Here is a 19,943-nt window from a genome sequence, read left to right as displayed (position 1 = left end):
TGATATACATGTGCACTTACCATGTAGTCATGTACCAGCTCCAAAGAGACTTCTAATTCCCTTCTACACATTTTTGTCAGTATATGTTCTTCATATAGCTCCTCCTTTCACGTCTTGCTGCTGTTTGAGGGGCAGTGCATGTGGCTTGCTCAATATTCTTAATGAAACTCATTGACTCCCGATATGTAGTAAATTTGAGGAGCTTCAGGGGGCATCTTGGTGGCTTGGGATTCAGTCTTGTGGGACAGCACGGATGTTTGGCGTGGAGTTTTCTCTCTCTCCGTTGCTTTCCGAAAATACAATGATAATTCAGTCTGGTTCTTCTCAGGCGTCTATGGTCCTTTGTCATCCTCTGAGAAGTGTCTTTTTTGGGAAGAATTAAATCAGACGCGACGCCTATGTTCCGCTCCTTGGTGTATCGGGGGGGATTTCAATGAAGTTCTAGGATCAAGAGATCGACTTGGGGGTCAGCGAGTCACTGCGGGCATGAGATCTTTCGCTGATTTCATCGCAATCAACGAGCTCGCAGATTTACCTTTGGGTGGCTCCTCTTTCACCTGGGCCAGAGGTTCGAACCGGAGTCGGCTTGACCGATTTCTTCTCTCGGGTGACTGGTTGGCAATTCTTTCTGAAGTCTATCAGCAGGCTTTACCCCATTCAGTTTCCGACCATTGCCCTCTCCTTTTGTCTCCTAAAATGGAGTTCTGGGGCCCGCCCCCCTTCAGATTTGAATTAGCTTGGCTGGAAAATCCCCAAATGGAGGCTCTCTTAGTCCGATGGTGGTCTGAAAGCGTCTTTGAAGGTCCAGGGGACGTAGTTATAGGCAAAAAATTACGCTTCATTAAGGGAAAATTAAAAGAGTGGGATAAGGAGCAGAAAGAAGTGGACCAAGGCAGGAAGAGGATTCTTGAGGACAGATTGATGGAGATAAATACATTGGCAGATAGTGGTTTGGCCTCGGCGGAGGATTATGAGCAACAAGGAAGATTAATTCAAGAGCATAAAGAGTTGTTGATGCTTAAAAAAATCTCTTGGCGCCAAAGATCTCGAGTCAAGTGGTTGTTGGAGGGAGATAAAAACACAGCCTTCTTCCATGCCATGGCTAGTGCTCGCAGAAGAAGGAACAGAATTGAATCCTTAGAAGTGGAGGGGGAGATTGTATCTGACAAGGAGCGAATTATTGAAGAAATTATTGAATTCTACAGATCTTTATACTCAGCTGATGGGATGTTACGCCCAATTCCTCAAGACATTTGTTTTGCTAGCTTAAGCCTGGAAGCCTCAGCCGGATTGGAAATCCCTTTCTCTGAGGTGGAAATCCGATCAGCACTATTTTCTCTGGAAAAAGATAAAGCCCCTGGACCCGATGGTTTTTGTTTGGCTTTCTTTCAAACTTGCTGGGAAACAGTAAAATCGGACATTCTTCGATTCTTCATAGAATTTTTTGAGGGAGCCATCCTTGACAAAGGGACAGGTGCAACTTTTCTCGTCCTCATTCCAAAAATTGAAGGAGCAACAAAAAGCTAGGATTTTCGCCCGATTAGCTTGGTGGGCAGCCTTTACAAAGTCCTCGCAAAGGTTCTGGCGGATCGTATCAAAGTGGTTCTTCCTTCAATTATATCGGTCTGTCAAAGTGCCTTTATAAGCAACCGGCAAATTCTTGATTGTTCTTTAACAGCCAATGAAGCCATTGACTATTATCGGAGGAAGGGGGAAGGTGGCATTCTATGCAAGCTTGACATGGAGAAGGCATATGACCGAGTGGATTGGGCAGCATTAGATTTTCTCATGGGTCGTATGGGCTTTGGGGGTCGGTGGAGAGGGTGGATCCGGAACTGCTTATCGTCCGCCTGGTTTTCTGTCCTCATCAACGGATCAGCAAAATGATTCTTCAAATCTTCTAGAGGATTGCGGCAGGGCGATCCTCTCTCTCATTTTCTTTTCCTGATTGTGGCCGAATCACTGTGCAGACTGCTGAAAAAAGGAAGTGAGTTGGGGCTATATCAAGGGTTCCTTATTGGCGAGAGTAAGGTGGAAGTATCGCTTCTTCAGTTTGCGGATGACACTCTTCTGTTCTGTTCTCCGGTCATATCCCAGATTCTTAACCTTAAAGCTATGCTTCGTTGTTATGAGATGGTTTCGGGTCAAAGATCTAATTTCGCAAAATCTCGGTTGTTCGCGATCAACGTTTCTGAGAGCGATGCATCATTTTTCGCCGGAATTTTGGGGTGTGGTTTAGATGTCTTTCCAGCAACCTATCTGGGTCTTCCTCTTGGTGTGGGTCAACCGAAACACAACCTATGGGCTCCTATTATTCAAAGGATTGAGCGACGTTTGGCCACCTGGAAGCGCCGGTTGGTTTCCAAATGAGGTAGATTAGTGCTTATAAAGGCCGTTCTATCCAATATGCCGATATATTTTCTATCTCTTTTTCAATGTCCCGCCTCGGTTGCTAAACGCATCGAACAAATTCAGAGACGCTTCCTGTGGGGCGGATCAAGGTCTTCCAAGGGGGTCTCCCTGATTAAATGGAGTATGGTCTGCTTGCCTACTAAAAATGGAGGTTTGGGTATCAGGAGGGTTCAGAGTTTTAACCAGGCCCTTATGGGCAAGTGGCTGTGGAGATTTGGCGAAGAACAATCCTCTTTGTGGGTCCGGGTCATTGGAAGTAAGTATGGTTTAGATCATGGGCATTGGGACTCTGTTGATAATTTTAAACTCAAAGGTCTCACGGTTTGGAGGGACATCTTGAAGTTGGAGTCGTTATTTGCTCCTGGCGTCCGATTCAGAGTATATAGGGGGGATCGGATTCGGTTCTGGCAGGATCCTTGGTGTTCGGACGATCCTCTTCAAGTGATGTTTCCTGACTTATTCATCGTTTCATCTCAGAAAGAGGCCTGGGTATCAGAATATTTTGCAAGGGAACATGGGAAGGTGGCTTGGTCTCCTAAGTTTCGCAGAGACTTCTTTGTTAGGGAGTTAAACTCTTACAGCGCCCTCCTCTCCTTATTGGATTCTTGCTTCATCAAGTCTTCGGGCGTAGATCGTCGGATTTGGATTTGGAATCCTTCGGGGATATTTTCAGTCAAATCTTTTTATAACCATCTGATCCCTTCTTTAGTGGAGCATGTGTCCTCCTCGGTTTGGAGACAATCTTGCCCTCCGAGAGTTGCTTTCTTTGGGTGGTCGGTTAGCTGGGGCCGCATTCAAACTATGGATTTTTTGAGGAAACGAGGAATGTGGTTGGTAGATCACTGTCCTCTATGTTTATCCGCTGGGGAATCCATTGACCACCTTTTCATACACTGTAAGGTTGCTCGCCATATTTGGGGTCTTATTTTTTCTCGTTTTGGAATCAGTTGGGTCCCCTCCAACTCCATGGCTGAATTCATTCAGAGTTGGGCCTGGACTCCTTGGAAAAGGAAAGGCAGAACGCTGTGGAAGATGTGTCTCCTGGCCTCATGGTGGTTCTTGTGGAAAGAGAGGAATGCTCGTATCTTTGAAGGGAAGGCTAGATCTCCCTATTGGATTTATATTCAGTTGATAGCTGCGGTCATATCCTGGGCTCGAAGCCTTCCCCTGTTTCGTTTTGTTTCAGCTTTCGACCTCTGGGAAGGATGGTCAATCATATGCTTGGAATCGGCTACCAAAGTGAAAATCCTCCCCTCCTGGATTCCTCCTCCTCCGGGGTCCCTGAAACTTAACTTTGACGGATTGTCTATCGGCAATCCAGGAATGGCAGGAGTAGGGGGGTTATGTAGAAACCACAAAGGGGAAGTCCTCTGGGCCTACTCGGGGCCTATCAGAGTGGCAGACTCAAACGAGGCAGAGGTCCGAGCCGTTCATAGCGGGCTTCTCTCGATGCCTCGTCTAGAGTGCGACAAAATTATCGTCGAAGGGGATTCCTTAAATGTTATTCGCTGGCTTTCGGGTAACGCTTCTCCCTCTTGGCGATTTTTGCATCTCTTAGAGGAAATAGAGGACAGAGCTAAGGGCTCCTCAACAGTTTTTCGTCATGTCAGGAGATCAGCCAATGCGGAAGCAGACACCCTTGCCAAGAAAGGAGTCTTTCGGGCCGCGTTTGAGTGCTTTGACTATCTACCTCCTTGAATTATTGTACTGCTATCTTTGTATTATCTTTGTTCCTTCAGGACCACCTCGGTTCTGTTTTTACATATATATATATACATATATATATATATATACATATATATATATATATACATATATATATACTGTTGCCCTTTTCAAAAAAAAAAAATTTGAAATTTCAAATGAATGTTCTAGGCTCCATGTTCTATGATTATTTTAAGCAAATGATATTCTCACTCCTTGTTTTGATAAAGGCACTCCTTACAATGGGGGCCATTGATCTTAGTCACCTACCTAGTGGATTGCTAAATAGTGACAATAAAAAAGAGAGTCAGAGGTTCCATTGACAGGGCAAAAGGCTTTTTCGTTTTCAGCTACTTTAGTTTGGACGTGTATGTTGCAAGTATGAGCATCTGATCAAAGGAAGAAGAGTCCATTCTCCTAGCTTTCTTCTTCTCCCACTCTTGTTTTTGTTTTAATACTTGTTACCAAGTTTACAGTTATAAGATACTAGTATTCGGGGCCATGCTGTGCATGATGTAAAATGGTCGGCCCCGCACCATCAAAACATGAGGTGTAAAATGGTGGGCCCCACCATAATGAATAGTAGAGATGGCAGGCCCTCATCAATAACATCAAGGGTGATTGTAGTGTCATCGGACTCATACAAAATTGGCCCTTAGCCAATACAGTCCAAAACTTCTGGATCTTGTGAAAATTTTACGGGTATGCTTGTGAAAAAATTTCCGATTGTTTTGAATCGATTTCAATTAATTGCGCTTCTTAAACTAATTGTAATACAATGAAGTGCGCCCACTATGGCATAGTAGGTCCCACCTTAGATTTATCTGAACCATTCATTTTATAGGCCTTGGTTTTGATTACCTACTGACCAAACATCCTATATGGAGTTTCTCATTGTAATCATGGTTTTAAATTTCAACCGAAATCCAAAATTTCGGTCAGGACCGAAATGAAATTGCACCGAAACCGAAATTTCCGAAATGTACCAAATTTCGGTCAAAACGGCGAAATACTAGATAAAATAATATTGTTTTAATCCTTTACTAAATTTCAGCCGAAATTTTGGTAATTTCGGTCGAAATTTCGGCCTAAAAAATGATATCTCGAGAGCTTTTACCAAAATTTCGTGAATTCGGCTGAAATTTCGGTTACGGAAAGGACCGAAACTTCGCCCTGAAACCGAAATTTAAAACCTTGATTGTAACACAATGCGGTCGCGCATCATTGAAGGATTACTCCTATATGAAGTTTTCCTCTTAATATGGCATCATTGTCTGACATATATTGATCCTATAAATGATAAAGATAAAACAGTTTGTAGTTATTGGCACTTATCAATATGGCAACGAATTACGTATCTTTTAATGATACAAGTATTTCGTAGTTATCACTTTCTCGGTGGTAATATAATACTTACTACAGCTCATAATTTAGAAAGTCTACTTACACTTCTTTTTTCCTCAATGGCGACCAATACTTATAGAATTCTTCTTCTTTCATTTGCTCTAACGTTTTTTGTTACAGAATCAAGAAATGTTTTTGAAGCTCCTTCTCCATCCCCTTCACCTCAGTCTTCTCATTTATTCAATGGAGCTCCTTCTCCATCACCATCTCAAGTTCAAAACTATACCTACATTTGTAACCCCCAGCGTTTTGCTGACTTGGGTTTAGATATTTCAACTTTCGCATTTTGCGACAAATCACTTTCGTTTGATGTTAGGGCGAAAGACTTGATTGATAGAATGATAGTCTCAGAGAAGGTGACATAACTTAGGCGCAAGGCGTGCCCAGGCCAGGGATTCCCAAGTACATTTGGTGGAAATATAAAGTTACTGATATTAAAAATCATTTAAAATGGTAGAAAAAGTAGAGTACATAGAAGAGCTGAGAAAATATATTATAGATGGGAAATGAGAGAAATATAAAGTTGGCTGGTATTAAGAATCATTTAAAATGGTGGAAAAAGTAGAGTACATATATGAGATGAGAAATATATTATAGGTAGGACTGTCAATCGGGATGGGCAACCTCGAAGTCCGCCTGTTCGGCCCGTTAAAAGCCCGCCCATAATTAAAATGAGAACAAGCCAAACCAAGCTTGGTCAAAAGTTGAAGCCCAAACTCTAATTTGGGCTGAGCTTGATCAAGGGTCGTCCAGCCCGTTGTAGGCCGGGCCCGATAATATATTTATTATATAATTTTTCAAGATTTTTATGCCCTTAAAAATCAGTAGATATTAATTAAATAGGTTACTTAAACATTAATATCCTATAGGCTATAGTTCGACATTAAATAGGTTTTTTTTCTTTCTTTATTTTGCCCCTCTTCAGCCCACTCCATATGAACGGTTTGGATCATCATATCCTATAAGCTATAATACGACCTCAGATTTACTAAATGAATAAGACAAAATTTGGCAAAAAATCAATCGGAGTGGCTTTTCTCACATGCCAAAGCCAACAAGTTTAATGACTTTCTATGAAATTGGTTTTTCTGTGCTTGGCTTAGTCTTTTCTCGTGCAGAAAATAAGAGGTAATGAGCAAGCCCGAACTCGGCCCGAAGCCCGTTGTAGAGTTTGGGCTGAGTTTGGGCAAGTAAATTTCTAATTTAGTCAGGCCCGAGAACTCGGCACGAAGCCCGTTGTATAGACATGGGATGAGCTTGAGCACCTCAGGCCCGCCCAAGCTCGGCCCGATTGACAGTCCTAATTATAGGTGGGACACTCATATTTAAATCTATCTCTAAAGAGGGAAAGTAACACTCTGGTCAATTTATTCTAATTAATTGCTTTAGACACCATCAATTATACAGCTAAGAATCAACCCAACAAATTATATTCAATAGCTATTTATCCAAGTTTGCCCAATATATTTTAGCTTACTTTTGTGTCTACAATCCTTGTGTTACTTCTTACCATGGTTTTAAATTTCGACCGAAATCCGAAATTCGGTGGAGACCGACACCGAAACCGACCAAAACCAAAACGGTCATTTATTTCGGTCGAAATTTTGGTTTTTCCTAAATTTGACCAAAAAAAAACTGTTTTTTTATATTAATTTAATATTTTACCGAAGTTTCGGTAATTTCGGCCGAAATTTAATATTAAATAAAATATTGGTTTCAGGTTATGTACCAGATTTCGACCGAAATTCTGAAATTTCGTTCGAAATTTCGAAATTCCAAGTCGGACGAAATTTTAAACCTTGCTTCTTACACAATGAAAAGTTGCATGAGAGGCGATCTCCGGCGGAAGGGGGAGGCCGGCACAACATGTCCCGTTAGCGTAACTGACATTCATAGCCAAGTTTTTGTCAGGTAACACCACGTGAATTGTCCCCAGCCCGTTGAACACAACGGCTATTGATTCTTTGAATCTATGACCCAAAAAAGTAAAAAAAAAGAAGCATACTCTTGCCTTAATGTTATAATAATAATCCTACATATCCACCTCATGAATAAGATATACAATGACCACGAGAAGACAAAGAAGGAACAAAACTGTGAAATTTTCCAAAATTTTGAAGCCGTAAGAAAATGAGGAATACAACATTAAAAACCCAAAAAAATTGCCAAATTAATGACAAATTATATGGTGCCGGACCGTCAAGTCCCCTACGGGGGTACAACAAAAGTACCACCTTTGATATTTGATCCAACAGTTAACAATTAATTGGAACTAAAACAATACGCAAGCAACCTTCTACAAAACAAAGTTTGAAATAAGAGTTGATGGAAACAAAAAACAAATATCGTCACAAATCACAAACCACTTTCATGTATGCTAAGAGTTGGGATTATACCAAGTAAAGATATGGGTAAAAGCTTTCTTCTGTTTTGCAAACATCTACACGATACATCTAAAAAATGTTGTAGTGGCTCTTTAAACTACATGGTCGTCAACTTTTTTAGGAATCTGCAACTATGTAACCAATTTTGTTCTAAAAAAATATAATTCTAACTCATTCACTGAAATTAGGAATACTTTTTACATGGAACGCCTGTTGAAGCAAGAGATAGAAATAGAAGGTATCAAATATCAACACCACTTGGTATACTGCATGTGGAGTTACAGTCTTAGCCTTCGAATTGTTTTTGAAATAGTAACAATTTATTAATGAAAAAAGAAAAGCTCAGTCACAACCGAGAGGATTTAGAGCGCACAGAAATCGTACACATCAATTTAAAAAGAAAAAAATCCGAACAAACAATATCAAGGGCGAAGAAAATCAAATATTTCTAATGTTATCCGGTGGCTGAGGGGTGGGGTGGCTCCACCTTGGAGGTTTTTGGATCTCTTTGACGAAATGGAAGATATATTGGCGGAATCAGATATTGAGTTGATTCATGTTAGAAGGTCTGCTAACGAGAAGGCGGACGCTTTGGCTAGAAGAGGGGTAGTATGCATCTCGATGAATTGGTCTGATCAATTTCCTATATGATGGCCTAGTCATTTTGTAATTAGTTTTTATTATTTATTTTTTGTTCTGTATCTAATCCAATAAATACAGTCATTCTCACTATTTATAGTAGTTTTGACTCCATAGCTATTTCAATCTCACAATTTAGACTCTCGGAACGGAACAAGTATTAGGCCATCTAAACTATGAACCACGATAAGATCTGACTGTTTAGACAACTATTTAACTCATTGTTCATACATTCATTACAACTTTGACATCCACTGAAGTAATATTAGATTGTGTGAAGCAATATTTCTACCTTGGAACCACTATTTATACATTGGAACCACTAAATACTGGTGAATAGTGGTTCCTAGGTATAATTATTGGTTCCTAGGTCTAATTAGTGGTTGAGTGTTTAAAATCCAATAAATACAGTAATTCTCACTATTTATAGTAGTTTTGATTGCATAGCTATTTCAATCTCACAATTTAAACTCTCAGAACGGAACAAGTATTAGGCCATTTAAACTATGAACCACGATAAGATCTGACTGTTTAGACAACTATTTAACCCATTGTTCATACATTCATTACAATTTTGACATCCACTGAAGTAATATTAGATTGTGTGAACCACTATTTATACCTTGGAACCACTAAATACTGGTAAATAGTGGTTCCTATGTATAATTAGTGGTTCCTATGTATAATTAGTGGTTCCTAGTGTTTAAAATTCAATAAATACAGTCATTCTCACTATTTATAGTAGTTTTGACTGCATAGCTATTTCAATTTCACAATTTAAACTCTTGGAACGGAACAAGTATTAGGCCATCTAAACTATGAACCACGATAAGATCTGACTGTTTAGACAACTATTTAACCCATTGTTCATACATTCATTACAACTTTGACATTCAGTGAAGTAATATTAGATTGTGTGAACCACTATTTATATCTTGGAACTACTAAATACTGGTAAATAGTGTTTCCTAGGTATAATTAGTGGTTTCTAAGTCTAATTAGTGGTTCTGAGTGTTTAAAATCCAATAAATACAGTCATTCTCACTATTTATAGTAGTTGTAATTGTATAGACATGAGTTTCATCTTGGTTTACTCTAAATAGAAACATAGAGGGCAATAGAGAGATAGAGAGATTATAACAATACACCATAGCATTGGAAAGATGATGATGACAATAACAAATGCCTAACACAATCATAACAAATCCCTAACAAGTAAACAAGATGACAATACACCATAGCAGTGTAAGGACCATGTTAAATGTATGCACAATGGACCTACTTGAGAAGCTTAGGTTTGATAGCTAAAGAAAAGATCCAATAAAATCTACATTTTAGGAGAGGGGAGTTTCACCTCTCTGCAATGAATTTTCGTTTGGGATTTTTACAGCAGCCAATGGAGTTTGATTTTGGCGTGGGAAGAAGAAGGTAAAAAAGTCAAATTGGCAGGTGAAATGTATTGGGATTTGTTGCTCATTTTCTTGGAGGGAAAGACAACATAAGGGCATTTTAGTCCTAAAACACTCATTGGGATGCGTTTCACCCTTTTTTGAGAAATTAGCAAACTTCACCATTTTTTGAGATTTTAAGATAAAAATCACAATTTTTTGAGAATTTTTCCTTAATTATATTACGTTTTTATGTTGATATATCGTTTATTATTTTACAATTTATTGGAGGTAAAGGTGACATTGCTCAGGCCACGGATCAAGACATGGTAGAGACATTCCAACGCCCCTTTGAGATGTGTGTTAAGGAAGGCCATAAATGGCTTGACGACACAGAAGAGGATGCAGTTTCACAAGTTCTCAAAGGTGGTAAGATCTTCAACTCATTAATCTGTATTTTTTTATTTTTAATTAAAAAATGGTTTTCTTTACTCAATTTAATTTTGCAAAAAATTTAGGATTGGATTTGGATTGTGGAATTTACTACACCAACTTCACCGAGCCGGCCGTCAAGAAGGGAAAAGTCCGAGAGAGCGAAGTGGACAGTGCACTGATGAATTTATACAGGGTTCTAATGATACTTCGATGGGAACTCTGCTTACTCGTCGCTTGGAAAAGATGTTGTCTGTTTGGAATCAAGTATTGAGTTGGCGGCTGAGGCAGCAATAGAAGGAATTGTATTGCTAAGAACATTAACACTTTGTTGCCTTTGAGTTCCCATGATTACCACAAGCTGGTTGTGGTGGGCCCTCATGCTAATGCCACAAAAGTCATGATTGGAAACTATGCACGTAAGATCACTTTTTAAAACTATGACATTACTACATTCATATTGTTCTATTAAATCATTGAATACTTCTTCCTAGTCTATATGACTCATAGCTAGAATCTCTCTCTCTCTCTCTCAACTGGTTTTTTCTCCTCTAACTTAGTGTCATATGTTCAGAATTGTTATACATTTTATCAGACAAAATACACCCTTCATCAGGAGTGTTGTTTTGAAATGGTCCCTTCATTAGGAGTGTTACCCCAAAAAAATGACTAAAGATAGAATCTTGCCCACAAAACTAAATTATTTCTGAAGATAATGATTTTTATAAGCACCGTATAGAATTACTAGATTATGATTTTAGAAGTGAGCTGATATTTCCATCCTGAAAGCAAGCAATGCGTTACCTTTTGTAAGGCCGGCAAGGCACTATTGTTGGGCCTCACCTGATAAAAGTTATTTATTTTTTATTTTTTTTGTATAATAAAAGGTATTACACAGTGGATACACACACAAATATGAGGAAATGAAATCGACACTCAATGATGGTGGATATGGTAGGGACAGGAGAAGTCATGGATTGACTTGAGAAGATGAACCAAGTGGAATGTGTTCAGGATAAATTCCCCATATGGTTTTGTTTTTTTTTTTTGAATGATTCCATATGGGTTTGGTACGACAAAAATGGTATGGTGTAAAATGAAATTATGGAGATGCAACGAATCAAAATAGGAAATACACAACCCCCCATATGTGATGAAGTATAGAAGCTTTATTTTAAAGATATTTTTCCCCACATATGCAGGTGGCTACATGAAATAAAGTCCAACTCTACTACCTCACTCTAAGTAGGGATTATTGATCATTGTGCATTATGTGTGGAGGTGGGGGAGTCACTCGATCATATGTTCATTCATTGCAAGATAACTAGGTACATGTGGTGCAATGTCCTTGGTAGATTCAGTATTGCATCGATGTTCCCCTCTAAACTCTCAGAGATCTTGGAGAGTTGGTCATTTGCCCCTTGGTGGCGAAAAGGTAAGATTCTATGGAATGTAATTTTACTCTCTACAGTATGTGAGCTTTGAAAAGAGTGGAAGCCAAGGTGTTCAGAGGTTTTGTAAAGACCGCTCATTCCCTCTTCATTAAGGTGCTAGCACTTACCCTCTCATGGGTTAGGGCCCTTACATGCTCCAGATTTGTCTCAATGCACGATTTATGGAGTGGTTAGGTAGAGATATGCTTTAGCAAGTGACTGGAACAGGCTTGGGGCCCTCCTAATAGGAGACTCTTTAAGCTGAACTTCGATAGCCCAAGCTTGGAAAATCCTAGGCCGGCCGGAATAAAAAGACTCCTTCGTGATCAGAAGACTACTTTGATAGGGTAACTGTGGAAGGTGGCTCCTTTAATGTAATAAAATGGCTAAAGCAGAAGCGTCTCATCCATGGATGTTTGCATAGTAGGTTGATGAGATTTTTGTGTGAATAATATAGGGAAAAATACACATAAACCCCCTCAACTTTCTGACATTTTCAACGATAACTCCGACTTTTCAAATTCATCAACGACACCCCCTGACTTTTCACCGTCCATGAAGTATACCCCCTAACTTTTCACCCCATAGTTCAAAATTCATCAAAGACACCCATGACAATTTCTTCGTTCCAGTCCACCCTGCCACGTAACAAGCATTATTGAAAACTAAGGGGGTGTCGTTGATGACTTTGAGAAGTCAGGGTTATCGTTGAAAATGTCATAAAGTTGAGTGGGTGTATCTAGTTTTTTCCCTAATATGAAACAAAAACGCAAACCCAAAAATCCTACAACTTCAATTTTATTCCACTGTTTTAATAATAGCATTCCTGTCTTCTTAGTTTACACTATACTTAAATAATTGGTCTGAAGAGCAATTTTTATGTGGATAACAACTCAAACAAACAAAAATGCAAACCCCAAAATACTGCAACTTCAATTTTCCTCAGCAACCCAATTCAAATCTCTCAGTCCTGATGCTATTTATACACAATTCACCTGTATCAACTCTCCGGTAAGCACGTCACTGCACAAAATATTCCCCTCTATTCCTATGGGAATTGAGTGGCAAGCATGGTGCCAAAAAATAAATATATAAAACCCCACAGAAGATTTCATTCCACTGAATTCCCAAGCCTAGCTATAAAACCAGGCTGCTATCTACAGAATCGCAGTAAAAAAAAAAAGGGGGGATCTCATTCTTAGGCTTTCCTCTGAGTCCTTGCCACTAGTCTCTGTCCACCACCATTCCGCCAAACACCACGAACCGGCAAACCATCAGAAGAGTTCTGATTCTCTGTTGTTTCTTCTGCATTATCGGGATCAGCATCTGAATGTTTAAGGTCGAGAAGGGCTGCCGCTGAATCATCACCAAGACGGACCCTATGGAACTTAGATGTTTTCCGCTTTTGCTTACTGTTTCCTGCACCACCCATATTTTGATTAGAACCATTACCATTTGGATGAGATTCATTGATGTTGTTTGAATCAGTCAGCAACCCTTTCGCAGTCGCAGAACTCAATTCTGATTGCCCTTCTGTCCATGATAACTTTGGTTTTCCCTTGGCACTTCGATACCCGTCCCTCGATAATACCTCCACCTCCTCTAAAGGCTTGTAGCTTGCTTGTAGTTTCCTTACTGTGTCTATAACACTATCTGCCAAGGTATCCTTCGTGGAACTACCCACACCATCAACACGTTTACCCTTTCCTTTGATAGAACCACTACTCTCTTTTTTGCTAGCACTGTTGGCACCACCATTCTCTCTCAAGGAACCACTCTCTTTTTTTCTCTGTCTGTTGCCTCCACCATTTTTTCGTGGACCATTGCTCAGGAAATTAGCGTTATAGGTTTCAATGAGCTCTCTTTGTTTCTGAGCATCAGGACAGAGTCGAGCAAGCTCAAGAACAAGATGTAACAGACCAAACTGCTCGACATATGCCAGATATTCCCACGTACCAATTATACCTTGACGGTACTCCAATGAGATTTCCTTAAAAGCTGCATATTTGTTCTCATCCATTCCTAAATCATCACGAATCTTCTCCACTAAAGTCTTGTTTGCAGTTTTAACGTCTTCCATCTTTAGCCGAGGTTGGCTGCTCGTGGGCAACATTTGGTTCTCAATTCCAGTGCCAGTGACCATACCAGACTTGGAGTTTGAAGACCCACCATCACCCAGGTTAGGAGCCGACACAGAGTGGCTAACCCTGCCAATTCTACTTAAATTCGATGAAGAACTTGCAGAACCGGGGGGTACAAGGCCATGATTATTTGTCTCCCTAGCCTTCACAGAACTCAATGAACTAGATGACGCCAGTAAATGGTTTGTTCCTGGCTTACACAGGGCAGAACTTGGAGAACCAGAAGATGGCACTCTATGATTAATTGCTGGCCAACTCTGAGCAGGACTTGAAGAACTAGATGAAACAAGTCCAGAATTCTCTGTAGGCCTAGAACTAGATGATACAATTCTATGATTTGCCCTTGGTCTGGTCTGAGTAGGATTGAGAACTGTTACCTTGTTGCGCAAACGAAGGCGGGCAGCCATTGTGTTCTTTCCCAGGCCTTTTGATTCATGACTTGGATTCTGATTACTGCTGCTTTGTGCCGCAGGGAGTGGAGGAAAGGAAGATTCTTCCAGACGGGCTGTCCTTGAGCTGTGGCTAACCGCCTGGCGGTACCTTGAGGATGCCTCAATGTCTTGTGCAATAGCTAACGATTCAAAAGGGTTGATGGCTGCATCATATTCACTTGTCTCCCCATGATCAGAAACTAGAGTATTGGATGAGGTGTCATTGATTGTGTTATCAATGTTGGCCATTTCAAAACTGGCTTGGATGGCTACGGAAAGTTGATTGTCGGATGAATCAGGACGGAATCCCCGTCCTCTTCCTCGGCGCTGATCATTTTCGTTACTATGCCGATACCGGAAGCTAGTTGGTATCTGGATAAAAATAGATAAAAAGTAGGGGCTATGAGCATGGACAGAAGGGTAGGTGACCAAAAATGGAAAATATATTGTTTTGAATGCAAAACTTCATAACAAATGTCTAAAATGTGCATAATACATTATGAATGCTTAACACTGACAACTTTCCCTATTGGAAAGAATGAAAAAACACTCAAAGCAAAATTTGTAAGAACAGACAGCACCTTATCATATGTATAAACGAATTATGCACTTCATACATACCTGAAGTGCAGCATTGCGCTTAGAACGAGACATGTGGCCCCCATGCTCAATAGTATTATGCCTCTAACAAATGAGAAAAAAAAAATTACTTCAGAAAATTTCCACAACATAGGAGAAGAAAGTGACAATAATACGTACTACAAAACAAAAAAAATGAATAATAAAATCACCATATTCATTTGGATTAAGAAATCACCTTCATTTCAGATTCAGATTGAAAAACAACAAACTTTTTGGCAAGGCATGCCTCATCTTCACATAGGATATGTACTTGACGGAAATGGATCTGTGACAGGATAACCAGATTTAAAACTCAAAACATATTGACAAAGCATAAGCAACAGCTGAAAGAATTGAAAAATGTCTTGCCTCTAAGTCATCATAATTTTTATAATAATCGTATTGTCCCGGATGCTGCCTGCATTGTCGAAAATAAATCAACTTTATGTGAGCTATGTAGTCCTCTTAAATTGAGAAGTGTATATGGCCTTCTTAAAAACAGAAATCAGTGTGTACCTTTGACATATATGACAAGTGTAATGTTCTGTAGACATATGCATGTAAAGTTCATTATCCCCGTAGAATGGGTTTTTGCAGAATTCACACAAGGGATGCCCCATGAAGCCACCCCGTTCACTCTCACTGCCGTCCACCTCTGAATCGCCAGTGTTTATGTGTTGATTCAACTGTTCTCTAGTATAGAGCTTTTGCTCGCAAATAAATATCTGCTTCAACATCCTAAGAGGGGTCAGTGCCATCACTAAACAGATGGTAAGTATATGTGTGCAATTAATGACAATCTATTGAGAACCATGAAAATCATCTTCTTTACTCGTTGTAACACAAAAGAAAAATATAAAAGTATACGCGAAAGACTCCAAATGGCTGGCTATTAAAACATAAAATAAAGAACCTTCTAGTACTGAAAAAAAACACCTTCAGAAGTGATAAAGGTGGTTCATGGTTTTGAGAGCTTGTTCATCATCCTCAATCAACAACTCGTAAATTTTCATTTATTGAAAAGAAAGTTATTAATCTTTCCATAAATGGCCAAAATTCATCAATCCAGGAGAATATAATAGAATGTAATTTATGAGCTCCAATATCGAAATCAAAATATGAATTTCATCTAGAGCGCCAAGTGGTTAATAAATGCATTATGCCAAAATGATAAATGCAGGGTTTTTGCAAGCGGGCAAATGAAGGAGAAATGCATTGAGAAATGGAAGGAAGTACATGAGACACTAAGGAAAATGCTGCAGAAAATATTTTGTGTGTGAGGTTGGCATTTGTTTCCCTAACTTGTTTCATGGGGAACGTGAGGAACTCTATCGGGAGAGTAAAATGTGTTTCCCATGCTTGCTTCATGGGGAACACGAGGAAACATGTTTCACATTTTTGGGCAAACCATGATTTTTACTAGGAAGTGTCTCCCACTAATGGAAACAGTTTCCATGATGTTAACCATCACATTTACTAGGAAATTTAACATAGTTAACCCAATATTTTGGAAGAGGTCAAGCAGGACGCCGGGGAGACAACAGGTCCAGAACAGCCACAACTCCCTGCACGCTACATGCACGGTCAGCAGTCTGGCCCAAGTGCACGGCACACAGGGAATGGCCATTACGGCCCTGAAACCCTCCCTGATATGGAAAATGAAGTTGACCAGCCTACCAGAGAATTTAATTTATACGTGCGTATGCAATGATTCTATACATTTCTCTTATTTTTGGTAAGGTTGATATAATTTTGTATCAAGCACTTTAATATCAGCCCACAAATGCATAGCAGTGCCAGTATTTCAAAAGCCAAAGCCAGTATTCCAAATGGATTGTGTTTGTGGCAAATTGAGGCCAGCTCTTCTAATTAAATCTAAAATCCACTTTGGGGTAATATACCCTGAACCAAGAGGTTTATGAAATGTATTTTGTTATTACAAGTTGATGCTAATATTCAATAATGTTTTGAGTCGGGGTACTACACCCTGAACCAAGCGGTTTATGAAATGTACATGCTTTCTTTTTGCAAAATCTCTTCCAATAATAGCATAGCTTATAGAGAAGAGAAGGAACAGCTTTCACATGTTGTGTGTTCTCTCCAATATGATTTTTTTTTAAAAAACATCCCAGGAAAAGAAATGATCAACGAGAAGAAGAGCCAAGTCTCCATGTAAATTCCTAAAATGTCTTAAGAAATTAGGGGGAAAAAAAGATATTGTTACTGTAAATGAATTAAGTCTAACCGACATAGGGCAGCTCTAATATTTCAGAAAAAAGGATAATAGCAAAACCAAAAAAACCCATATTGGGCAAGACCCTCTTTGATTCATTCTGACACCTCTACCTAGATATATGCATGTATACTTGACAATGGACCATCTTTGACTTATTCTGACACCTCTACCTTGATATATACAGGTATACTTGACACTATTTTTTCAATGAAGAAGAGTATGTGATAGTATCCCTTTGACTGAAAAAGAAAAAACATGAAGGCAAATCCTTAGAATGAAGATATATGTTTTAAAATCATACTCAGGTATTAATGATGCAAATTTTTGGATACAGAGTCTTTAAGAGTTCAAAGATACTTATTCCTGAGAAAATGAAACATGCTTGGAGAACTTGTATATTTAGTTTCAGACATCATAAAAAATTCTTCAGCTCAATGATTTTAAAACATTCTACAAAAGGGATATTCTTTAGGAAGCAGAACCTAACAGATTGTTAGGTAATGAAAGAGAAAGGAATATCAGTAATTCATTGTTTTGCATATGATTATTACAGGCCATTTATATTAAACCAAGGAAACCCCAAAATATTTGAGCATGGGATCGTATTTAAGTTGTAAATGGATCTTACTTTTCTTCCTTCCAAACATAGAGTGCACATGAACATTTTATGCCTGTGGAATAAATGACTCCTTAGTTGCTCAATATTCCTAAACTTGCCCTTTCTCTTTGCACCATCATTTCCTTGCTCCTCTCCATATTTGTCGCATATACTGCATGACAGTCTACACATTGCCTTAATCATCTTGTAGTGATCCACATCATCAAAATATGATTGTGTGTCCTCATGGTACCAATATTCTCCAACTTTACCCTCCGTCCCACCAGTTGGGAAGATGGAAAAGTCGTTTATCACCCTCGTATAATCTCCTAGAGCCTGTCAAATCCAGCAAAATACACATTTCAAAAATCAATAAGCAACCATTACATTAGTTAAAGAAAAGAGCCCCCTTCTCCTACCACTACCACCACCACTACCAAAGTTATAGAACTCAATGAATAGCCATAGTTGTTGCCACGGTATTCTCTATGGATTCAACGACTTACAGAAAGTTTTCTTTAAAATAAAAAAAAATTATGTTTCTCATAATGATATACAGCTATAACAACTTCCATGGAAACCAGTAAAGCTATGGTTCCTCCAAAATGTATAAAAAAAAAATCGAAGATCCACAATGTGAATGTCCCATAGTAGTCCCAGTAGTATTGTAATTCAAAAGTAAAACCCGATGAGCACAGATGAACATAAGGAACTAGAATGTACAACCATATGAATTATTGGTTTCCAAGTCACTAATGATTGATTCAAAGAGTAAAAAAGATCTCACTTTCAAAGACAACATTAAGGTCAAAAAAATCCAAAACAACCCAATAAAGCTATATACAATTCATCGATTATCTCTAGATTCCCATGAATCAAGTGTAGTAAAATTTGTTTTATGTTGTAAAAATGAAAATAAAGCAAATTTTATGTCCAATTTTACGTCGAAAGAAACGGAGCTTTATAAAATCCAATACAAGAAGAAAAAATAAATTTGAAAACAACATAACTCTCTTAACAAAATGAAACATGCATCCATTGAATCCATTAAATCCGTAAACTTTACATTTCCAAAACGAATATCAAAGGAATACAATAAGCATTAATTCCGTAAAATCGACAATTCTAAAACAAAGATTTGAAATCAATAACCCTAACCACACAGATGAGCACAAAACTGGACAAATTGTGTTATGGAAGACGAAAACCCTAAAAAAAAAAGAAGGAATTGGGGAGAAGTGAGGAAATTATAAAGAAAGCCTAACCTTGGTAACAAAAATAGAGGAGGATTCTGTCTTGCAGAGGCAACAGCGGCAGTCTTGGAGAACGAAGCGGAGGCGAGCCACGCAGGTCGAACACACCTCCCGGTGGCCACAAGGCCCAGAGGCCACCCATTCAAGGGGCTCTGCACACACAACACAACTATCATCCATGCCACAAATCTCTAGGGTTTCTGAGAGAGAGTTGGGAAAGGGGGAGGGCTAAAAATCTGCTTTTTATTTAACACCTGATATCATGATTGAAGCTCAGCATATCTGAGTTTTTATACGATGAAAGGCCTTATATAGTCCATTATTTTTCAACAAGTATGGTACGGCCCACACTATAAGATGAGCCAAACCGTCCATTAGATGAGAGCCACAACTTAAATAGGTTGTGCCCAAAAATCATTTCCATAGGTTGATCCTAACCATCTGATCTATAAGGGGTTAGGACTTAGGATCAGCCATCTAATGTGCGGTCCCTCTATAGATCCTTCTCCCTTCATGACCTGTGATGAAGAGAGGTAGAATAACAGCAAGGAATAGTAATATCTTGCTTCGCCTCTCCATTTTCTCTATCCTTCTCCCTTCATGGCCTATGATGAAGAAAGATAGAATAACATTCCTGTCCCTGCCGGAAGGAAAATTCCCCGTCCCCGCTTGGGGGTGGAGAGGAATCCCCACCCCGCGGGGAATTTCTAATCCCCATCCCCTTCCGCACAAAAAATCCCGCCTCAAAAAAATGCTTTTTAACTTCCATGAAAAAGAAAAGACAAGCCATTTTTGTGTACTTATCAAAATATAGTAGTGCCAATATCACTAACCTAAAAGAAATGTTTGTTGTTCACAAAAAAAACC

The 19,943-nt window shown here is 39.1% G+C and overlaps 2 protein-coding genes across 3 annotated transcripts; one reads left to right on the top strand and one right to left on the bottom strand.

Moving 5' to 3' along the window:
• Positions 1–486: 486 nt before the first annotated feature.
• LOC143853179 (uncharacterized) lies at positions 487–5,885 on the top strand. Its single transcript, XM_077362915.1, has 2 exons — positions 487–1,369; positions 5,641–5,885. The coding sequence occupies exons 1-2, from the start codon at positions 487–489 to the stop codon at positions 5,883–5,885; spliced, it is 1,128 nt and encodes a 375-aa protein (XP_077219030.1).
• A 6,819-nt stretch (positions 5,886–12,704) lies between these two features.
• On the bottom strand, positions 12,705–19,405 carry LOC143852949 (uncharacterized). 2 transcript variants are annotated; one of them, XM_077362621.1, is made up of 8 exons: positions 19,089–19,405; positions 17,854–18,159; positions 15,506–15,714; positions 15,359–15,407; positions 15,186–15,275; positions 14,990–15,052; positions 13,293–14,740; positions 13,079–13,215 (listed from the first exon to the last, which is right to left on the bottom strand). In XM_077362621.1, exons 1-8 carry the CDS (start codon positions 19,254–19,256, stop codon positions 13,206–13,208), a joined length of 2,343 nt encoding a protein of 780 aa, XP_077218736.1. In that variant the 5' UTR covers positions 19,257–19,405; the 3' UTR covers positions 13,079–13,205. The 2 variants fall into 2 exon arrangements, with proteins under 2 accessions (XP_077218735.1, XP_077218736.1); XM_077362620.1 differs by having other exon boundaries at positions 12,705–14,740; positions 19,089–19,400.
• Between the last annotated feature and the right edge of the window lie 538 nt (positions 19,406–19,943).

This window comes from Tasmannia lanceolata, unplaced genomic scaffold, assembly GCF_043159265.1.
Source record: "Tasmannia lanceolata isolate RefF3 unplaced genomic scaffold, GAP_Taslan_0.1 ptg000019l, whole genome shotgun sequence".
Classification (NCBI taxonomy): Eukaryota; Viridiplantae; Streptophyta; class Magnoliopsida; order Canellales; family Winteraceae; genus Tasmannia; species Tasmannia lanceolata.
The sequence above is the reverse complement of the archived record's forward strand: the minus strand, read 5'-3'. Positions and strand labels throughout refer to the sequence as shown.